Source organism: Xiphophorus maculatus, chromosome 19, assembly GCF_002775205.1.
Source record: "Xiphophorus maculatus strain JP 163 A chromosome 19, X_maculatus-5.0-male, whole genome shotgun sequence".
NCBI lineage: Eukaryota > Metazoa > Chordata > Actinopteri > Cyprinodontiformes > Poeciliidae > Xiphophorus > Xiphophorus maculatus.
The window spans coordinates 20,337,505-20,352,800 of record NC_036461.1 but is presented as its reverse complement, the minus strand read 5'-3'; the positions used below and the strand labels follow the sequence as shown (position 1 = coordinate 20,352,800).

The following is a 15,296-nucleotide window of genomic DNA, read 5'->3' as shown; positions in this document are numbered from 1 at the left end:
CACCCAAATCCACCAGAGGGGGCGCTGCGGTCAATCAGCCAGTTTGTCTTGACAGAGAAAGTTAACAAATGGTGGAAACTTGAATTGTAAAGAAAAAAAAAAGACTAACTTAAAAGATAAAGATTTTCTTATGTATAATTCAAGTGTGCTTTATTCAAATCTGAAGAGTCTGGGTTACAATATTATGAGAAAGATGACACTGAGGTCCAGTTCTCATCAGAGCGGGCTCCACTGAGTCCTCAGGAAGCAGACAGCTCAGAACCAGTCTGTGCCTCAGACGCTCCTGGGCGGCTGCAGCTGATCGACCTCCACTGCTGAATCCTGTGGAACAACATCTCCGATTCTGAAGCCATAGTCAGCAGGAGGGCGAGCGAATTATCCTGGAGAGGAGAGACAGGGAGAGACTAACTTTAGAATGATCATGTCCCTGCAGACTGTGGTCAGAACATGTTTTATGCTAAATGTGCTCCAAATGTTCCCATGTGTCTGTTACTGAGCCAACCCCAAGAGTTACTGCTCATCTGACTGGGATAACTACTATTGGAACAACGGATAAGAATGGATGGACAAATGGACTGAAAAGTATAAAACACTATTTACTTTCCTACACTCTTTTCATTTATCCAGACTGATCGTCTTTAAAGGGGCAGTATTATGTGTTTTCCAGGCACCTAGTGCCATTTTATGGCATAACTAAGTAACTATTACCTTCAGTTGTTAAGGAAATGCTGCGTATAACAAATATGACTTAAAAAAAATTTGACTTTCTAATTTAATGCCGTGAAACTGGGTCTCTGTCTCTTTAAAAGTCCTGCTCTGAGACTCCCCCTTCAGGAAGTCATCACAACATGGCTCCTCTACTAACCCTTTAGCAACGTTTTTACCAGTGTTGCTCTGAGAAGTGACTCCTGTGATGAGCTCTGCAGATGCACAGTTCCACCAGGTGTTTGCCAATTGCTGTTGGCTAGTCTGAAGGAGCTGAATGGGGACGTCACGGGGGAGAGCTGTAGCTGAGGAGGAGCTGCGTCTCAAAGGCGGAGCTAAGTCCAACCAGGCGTTTTGCACGGCTGAATTTTGCCATGGAGATTAAAGTATTTCTCAAACATGCATGAAAAAATTAAAGCAACACTCCTGGTATGCTACTGATAAGGGAACAACGTTATAACATGATGTAAAGCTCTAAAAAAGTCGATTTTAAATGTTACTGCCCCTTTAAGAAGTTCAGCACTGACATCCCGCAAACGAATACCGGGTTACGGTTTGTGGTTCCACGTCTGTGACGGAACTGACCAGCAGGGCGAGAGAGTCGGTTCTGGTGGTTCGGTTGTGGGTAGATCTCAGCTTCTCCTCCAGACATCCTATGAAGTCCATCATCAGCCTGATGGAGTCCACCACAGAGCTGGAGCAAAGAGTAAGACATGAGCTGGAGCTGACCGGTGCAGGGAAAGAAATGTGTTTGATTTATCTGAAGAAAAAAAACACTTTTCTCCAGGTCAGTATAGACACCAGATGACCGACTCTTGTTATAAACAGTCAGGTCTTACGCGTGCAGGTGAGCCAGGACTGGTAGGTTGGTGCGAGCCAGCGGTCGCATCAGCCTCTGTCTTAGAACCTTGTGCTCCCTCAGGATGCCCTGGAGGTGGTTACCAAGCAACTGCAGCTTCTCATTCTTCTGACCTGATGGAGAGAGGAGGAGTCGGGGTTGGGGGGGTTCATCAGCAGAAATCTGATTACAAGCATGTGACTGCTCTGGTTTCCGTCATGTCACAAACGGAGCTGGATTTCTCATGAAGCACTTTTAAAAAGTAGAGATGACTGATCCAACATTCATATCTGTATTGGTCACAACATTGAAAAAAAAAATATAGATAGGGTAACGGTGACTATGTGCCTGATCCATAACGACATGTCTAGTCAGTCTAATTCTGATTTCAGATTCAAATAAAAAGTTTGTGACAGAGCTGGATGAGAGTGAGACTCACCGAGGTGGAATCCGTGGGCGACGTCAGCACTTTGTTCATCCACCTTCAACAGCTCCAACTGCAGCTGCACCTGGATCAGTGGGACCGGACAGAACACATGTACAGTTGTTATAGCCTGAAGAACCAAAAGGACAGAAATTGTTGGGTTTTTTTCGCTTAATGAGACGTCATTTTTCTCTGTAAACCAGGACTTTTCCTTCCTGAAAGTCGGATCGGCTCATCAACAAGCTACTTGAGGAGTTCAGGAAAGAACATATTTACAAACAAAACACTTTTTGTATCTTAAATGCAAAATGTACAGCTTTTTTTGTACAGCTTTTACTTAATTACTGCTCTGAACTTGTTCTGAGGGTTTTTTTTGTCCAGTTAATGATTTATCAATTACTAAATTAGCAGACAATAAGTTAAATAATAGATTCATCACAATTAATCGTTTCAGCCCCAACAACAAACCTTGTTGTTACGTAGAAATTAGATCCTGTGCATAAAGTGGTCACTCTGTGCTGATTAGAACAACTAGATTGTAACTGAAATCAGTGCAGCCAGGACTTTAGGATGTAGTGCAACAAGCAGTGAGTGGGATCACAGCGAGGCGTACCTCATCCAGCCGCTTCTGCTTTCTGATGAGCTCTTCTGCCTCACGCAGGCGGGCCGAGAAAACGGGACTCGGCTCAGAAAAGGCCGAGTCGATTTCATCCTAAGGGGAGATAGAGACAAGATGTCACTCCAGAGCGCTGACCTATCGAATATAACTCACACATCTGGATTCATGAGAAAAATGTAGAAAGTGACTAAAATGTCTGGTTTTCCTGCTTACACATTTAAAAACAATCTTGAAAGGTTCTATTTACATATTTGCACAGGTTCATGTGTGACATGTTGCTCCATCACAAAACATTTCACACAGTGAATCGGTAAACTGTGCTCATATGTTGCAAATTAACTCATCTGATATCTATGTTTGTTTTTTAATGAGGGGATAAGTAGGAAATAAGATCAGGAGGAAATAATTCATATAACGGCAGGAGGACATGGCGTCCTGACCTGGGACGCGGCTCCCACAGAGACACATCTGGACAGCAAACTCGCGGCCGGAGTCACTGAGAACGGAGACAAATCCCACTGATGCATCTGGAAGTGAAACATGGACATTCAACTACATTATTAATACAGCAGATCTCAAGAGCAGCTAATGGAAGCGAACGCATCAGTCTGAATGCTGCTGGATTTTCTGCCCAGTTAACCTCCAACAGGGATCATTCTGGCCTCCAGAGGGAGGGTTTGGTGGTCAACTAAGACAAAAAAAACCAAACAACCTTTATGTTGATATAATCAGGACTAAAAAAAAAGTAACACGTACACGTTTACAACGCAGGAGAAAACTATAACAGCAGCTCCGAGGAAACGATTTTCAAGCAGATAAATAAAAAGGGCCACACCCATTTCCAGCTAAGAGAAGAATTGAATTTTGCACTTTGCATGTACATACAGCTCCTTGCAGGTTTATCTTTTCCCTTTAGTTTGTATTTGTGTTTCTTGGCCTTCATGAAGCTGTTTTGGTCTCTACTGATCTCTAATGACCCTAAGAGGCCAGAAACAAAACAACTGGATTTATACAGATTACATGACGCACAGCTTTGCTCTGTTTACTAATCAGGTAACTTTTGAAATTAGTTGCACTTGATTTCATTTAGAGGTTTCACAAACACAATTATGTATTATTGTGGTGGGTTTATCATGTAAAATCATAACAACGTAAACTGAAGCAAAATAATCAGTGTAATGAGAACAACAGACGATAATTCTAGCTGTGAAAGTCCACGGATGGGAATGAAACTTTCTGAAAGATAACATGGATGTTGTCTGATCCTGATCTGAACAGGCTTGGTCGGTTTCTAAAGAGGACAGGCAGAAAGACCAAAGTGCGAAGCAGTAAAAACCAAAAGACATGAATATCTCTGTCATTGTCTGCTGCCTTTCAGAGGTTTTTATCTTCCAAATATGCATCACAGCTATTGGTTCAACAGATCTCAAAGACAGACTGTCTCTGACCTGGGAAACTCCGGGGTGGATGAACCGGAGGTCAGCTGAAGGTTAAGCTCTCACCTTCCCGTCGTTACTCAGGCTACCGACCACATCACCGACCCGCTCTGTCTGACCGGAGGACGGCTGTGGCTTTTCCACTCAAATCTGAGCGCTTTGCCGCCAAGTTTCTTCTTTTCTGGTAAACATCTTAGAAAAACAACACCGCCCCCTACTGGTCTGATTGTTGGACTCAAACAAAAGTTAGTTTTTGTGGATTCGATGGTTTTTTCAAAATTATTATGAACATTATTTTATTATAATTTCACATTGGCACAGAGCCCTGTGGAGTGCTAGTGTTTAGTGTAGGGGCCGATTTTAACCACTTATATCCATTTTATAGGGATTTCTTATTCAGGAGCTGATGAATACAAGTTATTTTTCACCAAGATATTTAGGATGATGGTTCTGAACCGGGGGACGAAGGGAGAGGAAATATGTCAAGAATTAAAATAAGAATAAGAAGCGAGTAAAATTAAATTGAAGTGGATGGAAGAGTAGAACTTTATTTTCATCTTTTTTTCTCAAAAGCCTCCATATCCTTGTCCACGCAGTACTGATGGAGTCACAGTTAGAGCACTACCACTCCAGCCCAATAGGTGGCAGAAATACACCAAAAACTAAACTAACTCTGCAAACGGAAGACGAAGAAGCCGGAAAGGGAAGAGGAGGAGATTCATTCGGAAGCAGCGACGCCCTCAGCTGATCCTCCTCACTGAACTTGTTTTCATCGGTTCGATCAGAGTTCAGTTTACTGACCCGGACCAGAACCGTCCTCCGAATCCACGGCGAGGTGAGTTAACAACACCGAACTCCCGGAAGTTAGCTGCAGGGTCACGTCACGGTAATCTGTGAGCAGAGAGACTTTAACACGGAACACCAAGCTGAGAGGGTTCATGGAGCTCAGGCGGCTGTGGTTCAGTGGAGGGGCCTGAGCTGCTGGCAGGAAACTAATGTGTGTTTCGGTGGCATTCTAATGTGTTCTGGTAACTATGGCAGTTCAACAAAAGAAAGTTCAACAAAAGAAAGCAGCAATGTGTAGCACAATTTAACTGGTGCTAGTTAAAATCCTAAAGCAACAATAAAAGTCAGCATAACATTGATTATTATATTTATGATAATAAAACGGTGACAATTCTTGCTTAATATTAATAGTGAATGTATAGGCATAATAAAGAGGACCAATAGTTCATGTGTCAGTATGTAGCGAAGTTATAAACCTCACAAAATCTTACATGATTAACTGGACCTATTAACTAGTTTAACATCTATTTATTCATAAAAGAAAATGTTCCTCAGTCTCATTAGGTTACATATATTTGCTCTCAATTTTATGAAAATTTGAGAGGGGAGATTCTTTTTGATAGGAAGCCTAAAAATGACGCTTTATTCAAAGCAGTAGATAATGAAAATATTCATTGGAATCCTCATATTTATACTTTATTTGTAAATTCAATAACTATTCTGGATCGAGTCATGAAAAGAATCAATGTAATTATGATCATATGTTTTAGTTGTGAAAGACAAAACCAACGTGAGTGGAATTAAGAATGAATGTCCTGGAAGAAGAGTAAAGCCACTAAAAAACAGTTTTTTCCTTCTTCTTTGAATTCTGATTTCTACAGCCACATAAAAATAAAAATAAAATCACTTAAATCGTCATGTTCTTCCAGGTAGTTTCTTCTCCTGCACATCTCACATCTGTCTGTGAAGCTGGTTTCTCCTGGTGCTCCTCTGCTTTGACATCAGAATTGTTTTTATTTTTCTCCAGAGGTCCTAATCATCCTTTGTAGAAGATTATCTTTATCCAATTTAACATTTGACTTGTGCAACTCATCTCTCTGTAAAGTTATGCTTTTTCACACATATTTTTGGTTTTCTAAATATCAGTTTTTGATAGAGATCCTACTGTGTGGCTCAGCCTGTATGCACTGCTCCTCTTTCTGAAATCCAGAACCAAATTATTGGCAAATTTAAAAACTATCTTGATGGAAGACTAAAGTTTGCAGTCGTGACTGACCGTCAGATTTTAAGTTGATCAAAGGTTGGTTGACCCAGCTAGGTCTGTCACAATAAACAATAAATCAATTAATCACATAATAAATGAAAAGGAACAAAATAATTTTCATTTGCTTGATTTACCGTTTTTATCTTTTTTTCTCTCTTCTTACTAAACACTGAATGATAAAAGTCTTCAGCCTGGTGTTTTGGTCTCAACTATCCCTTTTTTGATAGATAATTTTGTTTACAGAGACTTCATTATTAATTTTATTTGTTGTTTATCTGTTCCGGTGTTTAATGTTCATTAGAATTTAAAGTTTATTGATCATTGACAATGTGTTCTTGCATTTTTATGCCATTATTTACTATTACATCACTTGAAAATTGTCTCAAAACAACAATATTATCATTTATTGCAATAAGTTCTGGAACAATTTATCGTCCGGCAAAATTTGTTATCGTGACAGGGCCAGACCCAACATCTTGGTTCTGTCAGCTGGTTGGTCTGGCTCTTTCTACCGTCTCTTTGCTCTGACTCAGCACTCACCCGTCCACAGAAATTGGAGATGCATTCTCTAATTAGGTAGAAAAAATTAATTAGACTATTTTAATCCCCTTTTCTTTACCTTCCAGTAGTCCTGTTGCAATAAATCAGTTAATTGTATGAAAATTTAAACAAGCATCATTTCTATTTGCTAGATTTCTCTTTTTTCTCTTTTCTCTCTTTCTACCAAAAACTGTAAGACACTTGACACTTTCAACCAGACACTTTTTTTATGGGACAGTTTTGTTTACAGAGGCTTCAGTTTCCATTTTATTTGTTGTTTTGTTTATTTAATTAGGATATTTATAATGTCTTCCAGTTCCAATGTTAAATGTTCGTTGGAATTAAAAGTTTATTGATCTTTGAGAATGTGTTCTCGCACTATTCTGCCATTACCATTATATCACTTGAAAATGGTCTCAAAACAGCAATATTATCATTTATCGCAACAACTGATGGAACAATTTATTCCGCAGCAAAATGTGTTATCGCAACAGGGCTACCTTTCAGAGTTCAGAACAAAGCTGGGTCTGTCCCGAAGCAGTGAGCTCATGATCTACTACATGCACTGAAGTATTCAAAGACAACAACTCATTCATGTTCACAAGCTCGGTTTTAACCCAGCAGAAATGGGTCATAACACCATGTTTTTACTGTGCAAACATCCAAATAAAACAGTTGCATTGTCATAAACACTGCAGCCTGTGGCGTTTATGGTTGTTTAGTTCACTTGTAGGCCATTAGCTCAGAGTTGATCAGTGATATGTTTACATCTGTGCATTATGAACATCTTCAGTCAGTTTTTTTCTGTCATCTGTGTTATTTTACACCTGGAAACGATCCAACATGGATCCGCAAATCAGGGAAGAAGGAAAAGATCCCAATACTGTGTTTCATTCCCACAGTCAGGATTAGGTGTCAGCGGCTGTTTATGAGGAGGGTGTCAGTGTGGACTGCGTGTCCTGCAGAGATTTCATCCTCTGATCTCATTAACAGCTTCTAACCAGGAGGAGGGGGAGGAGCTCTATGGAAACGTCCCCACCTCTGGACGTGAGCTGGATGTGAGCTGGACATCCAGAGCCAGAGGGGAACATGGGCAACAGCGCGCTGAAGTCTCACCTGGAGACCTCCCAGAAAACGGGAGTGTTTCAGCTGACGGCCAAAGGCCTGCAGGAGGTAGGAGGAGCAGCTGGGAGGAAGTGGAAACAAGTCACTTCTTGTCTGAGTAGTTCAGTCCCTTCCAACAGAACCAGGCAAAAAATAAAAGCAGTGGGTATCGATGAATTAGTCATGTGATTTACGGATCGTTGATAGGCCTTCTAGCGTCATGCTACAGCTGTAAAACAGTTCTGAGTGTGCATTTTAAAGGGATGCTGACGTTGATGTAAACTAGATGGCGCTGTTCTGAACTTGTCCTGGTGTCTGCCTGGTTTCAGTTTCCAGAGGAGCTCCAGAGGCTCACTGCCAACCTGAGGACGGTGGATCTGTCCGGGAATAAGATCGAGGTTCTCCCGGCCTCAGTCGGAAACTTCCTGCAGCTGAAAAGCCTGACGCTGAACTCCAACAAGCTGAGTGAGTGAGTGAGCGGTAGATAGTGTCTGCTCCGGGACATTCCAACCATGCTTCCTCTAAGATTTCTGTTTTCCCTCTTTAAGCTGGCCTTCCTGCAGAGATTGGCAAGCTGAAGAAGCTTGAGACCCTGAGCTTGAATGGGAATCAGATCCAGCAGCTGCCCCCCACCTTGGGTCAGCTCAAGGCCCTGAGGACCCTGAACCTGTCTGGGAACCAGTTCACCGAGTTCCCAGCAGGCCTGGGAACGCTGAGGCAGCTGGACCTGCTGGATTTGTCCAGAAACAGGATTCAGAGCGTCCCAGCAGCCGTCTTAGAGCTGCAGGCCATCGAGATCAACCTCAACCAAAACCAGGTTTCTCTATCAATAAGAGAGCAGCATATTACTGTAGAGATCCTTCAAGTGTGGACACAAGCAGAAACATTAGTATGCTAACCCCTCAGGTTGTATGTTTTTCATATTTCCCAGTAGCCCCTTCAGTTTCAGGAGGACATTTTTAAGTCTTTTAAACCAATTAATGTTTTAAAATGTTACCCATATTTATGACTTAGATTAACTTTGTTTCATTATTTTTTTGACTTTGGTCCTCGAATTCATATTCATGCAACTTTGAAGTTGCATGAATATGAGAAAAAGTAATGTTTTTAGCAGTTTCAATTTCTTATGTATTTAGAGGTTTAGCTTCAGCTTCTGCTGCCTTTTTGTTAGCTCCCACTAATTTTTCTAAGGGTTTAGCAATAGCCTCTGCTAATTTTTTTTACCTGTTTAGCTGTTCAGTGTTTGGTCCCCGCTCATTTTCTTATGTGTTTAGAGGTTTACTGTTTGCTTCCCCTACTTTTTATGTGTTTAGTGAGCAAATTAGTGATTAGTGAACATAACGTTTTGGTCAGCTGTGCCCACCACTGGTGAGTTTAGTGCAAACACATATTCTACATTACAACTATGGTGGCCATTTTGAAAAAACGTCCACCAGAAAAAAGGAGACACGAGATCAAGAAAATGTATATCCTTCTATGGTTCAAAATATGTAGGCTGTGATTTGACACCAAAAGTATTAATCTGTGATAAATATTGGCAAAATTAGCACAATAAAATAAAATTTCCTGCACCATGCTAACAGTTTTTTTTTTTCAAAAATCAAACTCCTGGGAACATCTGTACCAAGTTAGGCTCTTGTATCCACATGTGAAAGAGATTTTGTTGAAAGTATTCAATTATTTTCTGCACCATAAGGCCCTGTGATAAATATGTTAAAGATGGGATACATAACAGCTGCTTCCTGCAGAACCTATGAGGCAGTCCTTAGAGGGTTTTGGAGTGTAAGCAGGTTTTCTCCTCCCCGTCAGATCTCAGTGCTGTCAGCAGAAGTGTCCCGCTGTCCCCGTCTCAAAGTTCTGCGTCTGGAGGAGAACTGTCTGGAACTGTCCTCCATTCCTGAGTCCATCCTGACCGAGTCCCAGGTGTCCCTGTTCTCCGTGGAGGGAAACCTGTTCGAGGTGAAGAAGCTCAGAGAGCTGGAGGGATATGAAAAGGTCAGCTCAGTATTATTATTACTATTAACAATCCATGTATTTTTTTCACTCTTTCTAAGCAAGTTAAGAATTGAGCTGTCTCAACAAAGATCCATTTATGGTTAAACAAACTCTAAGGAATATGTGTAAATGCTGTAGAAGTTATAAAGCTGTCTTTCTCTGTCTCAATTAACAAATCACCAGGTTATGAAGCAGAAATATTTGTACAAATCAAAGTTGCATTTTATAGGACATACTTTAACTTGGTTTAAATTATATATATATATATATATATATGTATATATATATATATATATATATATATATGTATATATGTATATCTTTGAAGTGTGTATATCCCTACATTTCTGATAGAGTAAAAGCAACTACTCCCAACTGCATTGCTTCTCCGCTTCTCCTGTGCTGCGTCACTAACACAGTCACAAGACCAAACAAATAACACATGATCACATAAACAAACGGCAATCAGATTGAAATAAATATCGATTGTTACAACCTAGTTTCACTTATCCGATCCATACTGATGTTAAAGAACTTCATCCTGTACCGATTTTGACGCTGAAATGTTTTGCTTCCCCACTTTCTGTTATAAGCAGAGTGAGAGAGAACTTATTCAGCTATAATGTAGTTAATCAGGATTCTGATTTTTCTTCTTAAAAAGTCTCCTTGACTAGATCCTGACTTTAACAAGGAGATTTCCAAAAGATGTTCATGACAGATGGAACCAGAGTCCTTAAGCTGATAGAACACAGCGTCTTTGCTTCTGTTATGAGTTCAAGTTTAACACCCTGTTTAAAAGCAGCAGCCTGAGGGTCAGGGGTCAACCTCTGTACCTCCAGACGATGCCAGGTTACCACAGTCTCTTCTGGTCTGTACATGTCTCTCTTCCTCTCTCATCAGTACATGGAGCGTTTCACTGCCACCAAGAAGAAGTTCACCTGAATCCCCGCTACCATGACGACTCTAGACTTGGCGTCGGTCTGTAACCCACCATACCTCCCACCCCCATCCTGCACCAGCCGGACCTTCTTATTGGTCTGCAGCGAGGTGCTTCCTGCAGCACTCCACACAGACACCGGACCTGCTGACACACGGAGACGGACGATGACGGCGAGGCAGGCTCAATACGACCCCCTTGAGATCCAGAGCGGCTTTTTAACCAGGATTTGCCTCCAGGCTTTAGTGTTCACTAAGCGGTGAGCGACATGCACGTGATGTCACGCACTTTCACAAGTCCTGATCTCGATGCAGAAGAGGAGAAAACAAAAAAACCAGCAGGTTTTTTTAATCAGAGTTTTTCTCTGCATGTTGAGACTCTGGCCCTGTGGCAGAGCTCAGGAGGCTCCGGACATGTTGGACGCTTCACGGCTGTTTTTGTCTTGCATGAGGTCTGGTGGCTTTATAGTGCAGCTGCTCAGTGTGGCATCACGTCGTACTCACCCTTTAGCAAAAACATTAAACCGCTCCACCCCCCCCCTCTCATGCCTTGCAGTTTTATTTAATCGCCACCATCTTTAGCGCGTCCCACCATGTGACCCCGTGAAGCTCCACCCAGCAGTGTGTGGACTCTAAATCCTTTCTTCTTTTAGGGAGCGTTTGTGTTGCTTCTTATTATCCGGCAGACGTAAACATGTAATGTAATGTGCAAACAGTCGAGCTGTGTTTGAGTCTCTGAACCAGACTTCTTCTGTGTCAGCTGAGTTCCTCCCACCATCCATAAATTAATAATTCCATGGATTTTTTCATATTTTCTCATCGGCTATGTATTTATATTTGATAATCCGGTTATACAAAGACACTTCATCATGTATTACAATGATTTAAATCACTTTAGTTTTGGAGAATCCCACATCACAGGTTCCCCAATGCTGTTGCTTATTAAACAAAGATGATGAAATAATGTGAAAAGCAATGAGGGGAAAACTGCATTGAGCACAAAAATCCCGGATTCGTCCAGATCAGTGCAAAAGTTTTCATACTCCCTGGACTTTTCCACTTTACAGCCTCAACCCTCAGTGTATTTCAGAAGAAGTGTGATCGACCAATCAGCTCACAGCATGAGGAGAATGCTGCAGGTCTCCCAGCAGACGGAGACATTATCTCTGTTTCAGTCAAATCAAACAGCACTCCACAAATTCTGTTTGATTTTGACCTTTGACTAGGCCATTCTAGCATATGCATGCAGTTTGATCTAAATTGGCTCTGATTGCATGTGAAGGTGAACCTCCACCTCACTCTGCTAACCCTGCTTTTTAACTTCTCCAGAACTTCCTCCCTGAGCTGCTGCTGGGTTGCTGCGTCTCCACGATGCTGCTCGTTCTCTAATGCTCTCTAACAAACCCAGCAGCTGCATCCAGACTCAGATTTTATTGCACAAATCTGGACTCTTGTGTACAATTAGGCGACTTCTGAATGAAACTGGTTGTGCTGGAATTTATTTAGGGACTGAAGAGTTCTGCATGTCTTTTTAGAGTTGTGGTTGCGAAGGACTTTGTGAACCGTGCCACCGTTTTCCTCCGACTCCACAGGTTTGCACTGCTCTCTGTTTGTTCATTCACAATAAAACGTATTAATGGAACGGAACTAAAAGTGGAAAAGTTGTACGTGAAACGGCCTGTGGAAGCTTTTTCAAAGTGTGTACTTCCGTTTTACCATGACTGTTAGTAACTAAGACACTAAGCAGGTGTTTTCACTTACCTTTATTACTTTAAAATAATCAACTGAAGTGATATTCTGTTAAAGCCAGGATGTGTCGGTGTTTGCTCTGTAATTGTGTTTAAACAGATGCATTCTGTACTCTGCTGCTGAAACAAACAGGTGGAGTGAAGGAGTGGCTCTCCAGCATGTCCAGGGAAATTTGTCTATAATCTTTTTTTTTTTTCTTGTCTTTAATTAAAGCAGATGCTCAACAAGTCAGTCAATGTATGCTTCATTTTTTCTCTCTTAAAACCTCACCGATATTTTGAGTCCAGCTTTAACAACCTGTGTCGTTCCAGTCAGAGTCGTCTGTCAGCTGAACATGTTCGACAGGTTTGTGTTGATAATTAGCTCCATCTGAAACGCCACAGGCCTACGGCAGCAGGTTGACGTTAAGGCTCATAAAAAGATAATTAGCAAAATACAAAACCTGGATAACTTCTTTAGCGAGATGGTAAAAGGAAGCATATTTTTTATTAAAGAAAAAAATGACAGCTCTTGTGGACATTTTGTGTTTGGCCAAACACAAACACGGCACTTTGACTGTCAAGAATGGTGGGGAAGGAGTGATGATATGGACTTGTTTTGGAAACCGTGGGTCCAAACTGGGCGAACCTACAACTGCTGATCCACAAAAGCATGGCTGTAATGGCCCAGTTAAAGTAAACTACAGCAAATAAAGATTCTTTTCCATCCAGCTTAATTTGATTCTGCTCACCAGAAAAACAAGAGATTAAAACTTGAGCTGATGGGAATGTGAATCAAACAAAAGGCTGGGAAAAGATCAATAACATGAAGTTATGTTAATTTAAACTTTAAATTAAGTCCATAAATCCAAAGATGAGTGATTACTATTCTTACACATTACATATTTTAATTCTAATACTTCACTGCCCACTATTAATAAATATCTTTTTGATTTATTTTTATCAGCTTAAACATCAAACTGTTTTTTTAATTGTTAGCTAAAACATTGAAAATATTTCTGACATAAACTTTCACTGATCAAAACAAAAACATATCAGAACCCAAATAAATTATCAATAACCTCCACAGGAGAACTTCATTAGACCTTCTGTAAATGTCTGGACGGACCTGTCCATCTCTCTGTGTTCTCCAACACTCAATGTTCTGGTTAAACCGTGTTCTTTGTCAGCCGACGCTCGATCAACCTGGACATTGTGTGGCTGTAAACAGGATGTTCTCAACAGGAAGCTGCAGCAGAGACACACAGGATGACAGTGGACATATTCTGGTCACATGTGAATATCTTTCAGCTGCAGGGACGTTTAAAACAGATTAGAGGCATCCATCCATCCATCCATCCACCCACATGTATACACACATCTTTGCAGAGTATTTTTCATACAGGATGATATAAAGTTAAGTGGTCTACAAAGGTCAAAAACAAAAAGGCATTTACTATATATATATATATATATATATATATATATATATATATATATACAGTACAGACCAAAAGTTTGGACACACCTTCTAATTCAATGGGTTTTCTTTATTTTCATGACTATTTATAAGGCAATAAATCACACTTATTAACCTGACAGGACAGGTTGACCTATGAAGTGAAAACCATTTCAGGTGACGACCTCTTGAAGCTCATCAAGAAAATGCAGAGTGTGTGCAAAGCAGTAATCACAGCAAAAGGTTGCTACTTTGAAGAAACTAGAATATAAGGGCTATTTTCAGTTGTTTTACACTTTTTTGTTTAGTGCATATTTCCACATGTTATTCATAGTTTTGATGCCTTCAGTGTGAATCTACAATGTCAATAGTCATGAAAATAAAGGAAATTCATTGAATTAAAAGGTGTGTCCAAACTTTTGGTCTGTACTATATATATATATATATATATATATATATATATATATATATATATACTGCTCAAAAAAATAAAGGGAACACTTTAAGTGTTAAACACCTGTTTAAGTGTTCCCTTTATTTTTTTGAGCAGTATATATATATATATATATATATATATATATATATATATATATATATATATATATATATATATAAATAAAATGATTAAATAAACATTTTTGAAAGAAAGAAATCAGATGAGGAACTATGGAAGAAGAATCAGGAAGTGTAGTGAGGAAACATTGGAAATATGAATGTATAAGGGAAAAAAAGACAAATGAAGAGACATTTGTCACAAAAAGATAGTAAAAACAATAAACATGAACAAAATCCAGGATAGCAAAGTATATACACCATTACTATCTAAGCCTTTAGTCTCCTATAGTTTAGGTAATATCCTAATATATATATATATATATATATATATATATATATATATATATATATATATATATATATATATATATATATATATATATATATATAAATAAAAATTCCCTTCTCAACCACCGCGGGTGGTTCTTATCCTCTGAGCTCAGGTCCTCTACCAGAGGACTGGGAGCTTGAGGGTCCTGCGCAGTATCTTGGCTGTGCCAAGGACTGCACATTTCTGGACTGAGATGTCTGATGTTGTTCCTGGGATCTGTTGTAGCCATTGGTCCAGTTTGGGGGTGACTGCCCCGGGGGCCCCGATGACCACAGGCACCACTGTGGTCTTCACCTTCGAGGCCCTCTCCAGTTCCTCCCTGAGGCCCTGGTATTTCTCTAGTTTCTCGTGCTCCTTTTTCCTGATGTTGCAGTCGCTTGGTATTGCTACATCTACCACAACGGCTTTCCTCTGTTGTTTATCCACTACGACAATGTCTGGTTGGTTTGCCATTACCATTTTGTCTGTCTGGATCTGGAAGTCCCACAGGATCTTAGCTCTGGCGTTCTCCGCCACCTTTGGGGGTGTTTCCCACTTTGATCTCGGGGTTTCCAGTCCATATTCTGCACAGATGTTT

General features: G+C 40.4%; 2 protein-coding genes across 3 annotated transcripts; one reads left to right on the top strand and one right to left on the bottom strand.

Moving 5' to 3' along the window:
* Nucleotides 1-110: 110 nt before the first annotated feature.
* On the bottom strand, nt 111-4,194 carry haus2 (HAUS augmin like complex subunit 2). Of its 2 annotated transcripts, none has more exons than XM_005816502.2 (7): nt 4,089-4,194; nt 3,027-3,113; nt 2,581-2,679; nt 1,983-2,052; nt 1,545-1,677; nt 1,291-1,399; nt 111-380 (listed from the first exon to the last, which is right to left on the bottom strand). In XM_005816502.2, exons 2-7 carry the CDS (start codon nt 3,111-3,113, stop codon nt 240-242), a joined length of 639 nt encoding a protein of 212 aa, XP_005816559.1. In that variant the 5' UTR covers nt 4,089-4,194; the 3' UTR covers nt 111-239. The 2 variants fall into 2 exon arrangements, with proteins under 2 accessions (XP_005816559.1, XP_023208893.1); XM_023353125.1 differs by having other exon boundaries at nt 112-380; nt 4,035-4,194.
* A 534-nt stretch (nt 4,195-4,728) lies between these two features.
* lrrc57 (leucine rich repeat containing 57) lies at nt 4,729-12,627 on the top strand. The gene is made up of 6 exons (XM_005816501.2): nt 4,729-4,857; nt 7,606-7,785; nt 8,046-8,181; nt 8,265-8,533; nt 9,526-9,711; nt 10,612-12,627. The coding sequence occupies exons 2-6, from the start codon at nt 7,702-7,704 to the stop codon at nt 10,651-10,653; spliced, it is 717 nt and encodes a 238-aa protein (XP_005816558.1). The 5' UTR covers nt 4,729-4,857; nt 7,606-7,701; the 3' UTR covers nt 10,654-12,627.
* Nucleotides 12,628-15,296: the final 2,669 nt, after the last annotated feature.

Excerpts from the sequence above, each read along its gene's own strand:
- haus2 (XM_005816502.2), bottom strand. The coding sequence starts at position 3,113 with ATGCATCAGTGGGATTTGTCTCCGTTCTCAGTGACTCCGGCCGCGAGT. Across the intron at positions 2,053-2,580 it reads AGCAGAAGCGGCTGGATGAG|GTGCAGCTGCAGTTGGAGCT; the intron begins GTACGCCTCGCT and ends CCACTGATCCAG. Across the intron at positions 1,678-1,982 it reads CGCCCACGGATTCCACCTCG|GTCAGAAGAATGAGAAGCTG; the intron begins GTGAGTCTCACT and ends TCTCTCCATCAG.
- lrrc57 (XM_005816501.2), top strand. The coding sequence starts at position 7,702 with ATGGGCAACAGCGCGCTGAAGTCTCACCTGGAGACCTCCCAGAAAACG. Across the intron at positions 7,786-8,045 it reads CGGCCAAAGGCCTGCAGGAG|TTTCCAGAGGAGCTCCAGAG; the intron begins GTAGGAGGAGCA and ends GCCTGGTTTCAG. Across the intron at positions 8,182-8,264 it reads GCTGAACTCCAACAAGCTGA|CTGGCCTTCCTGCAGAGATT; the intron begins GTGAGTGAGTGA and ends TCCCTCTTTAAG.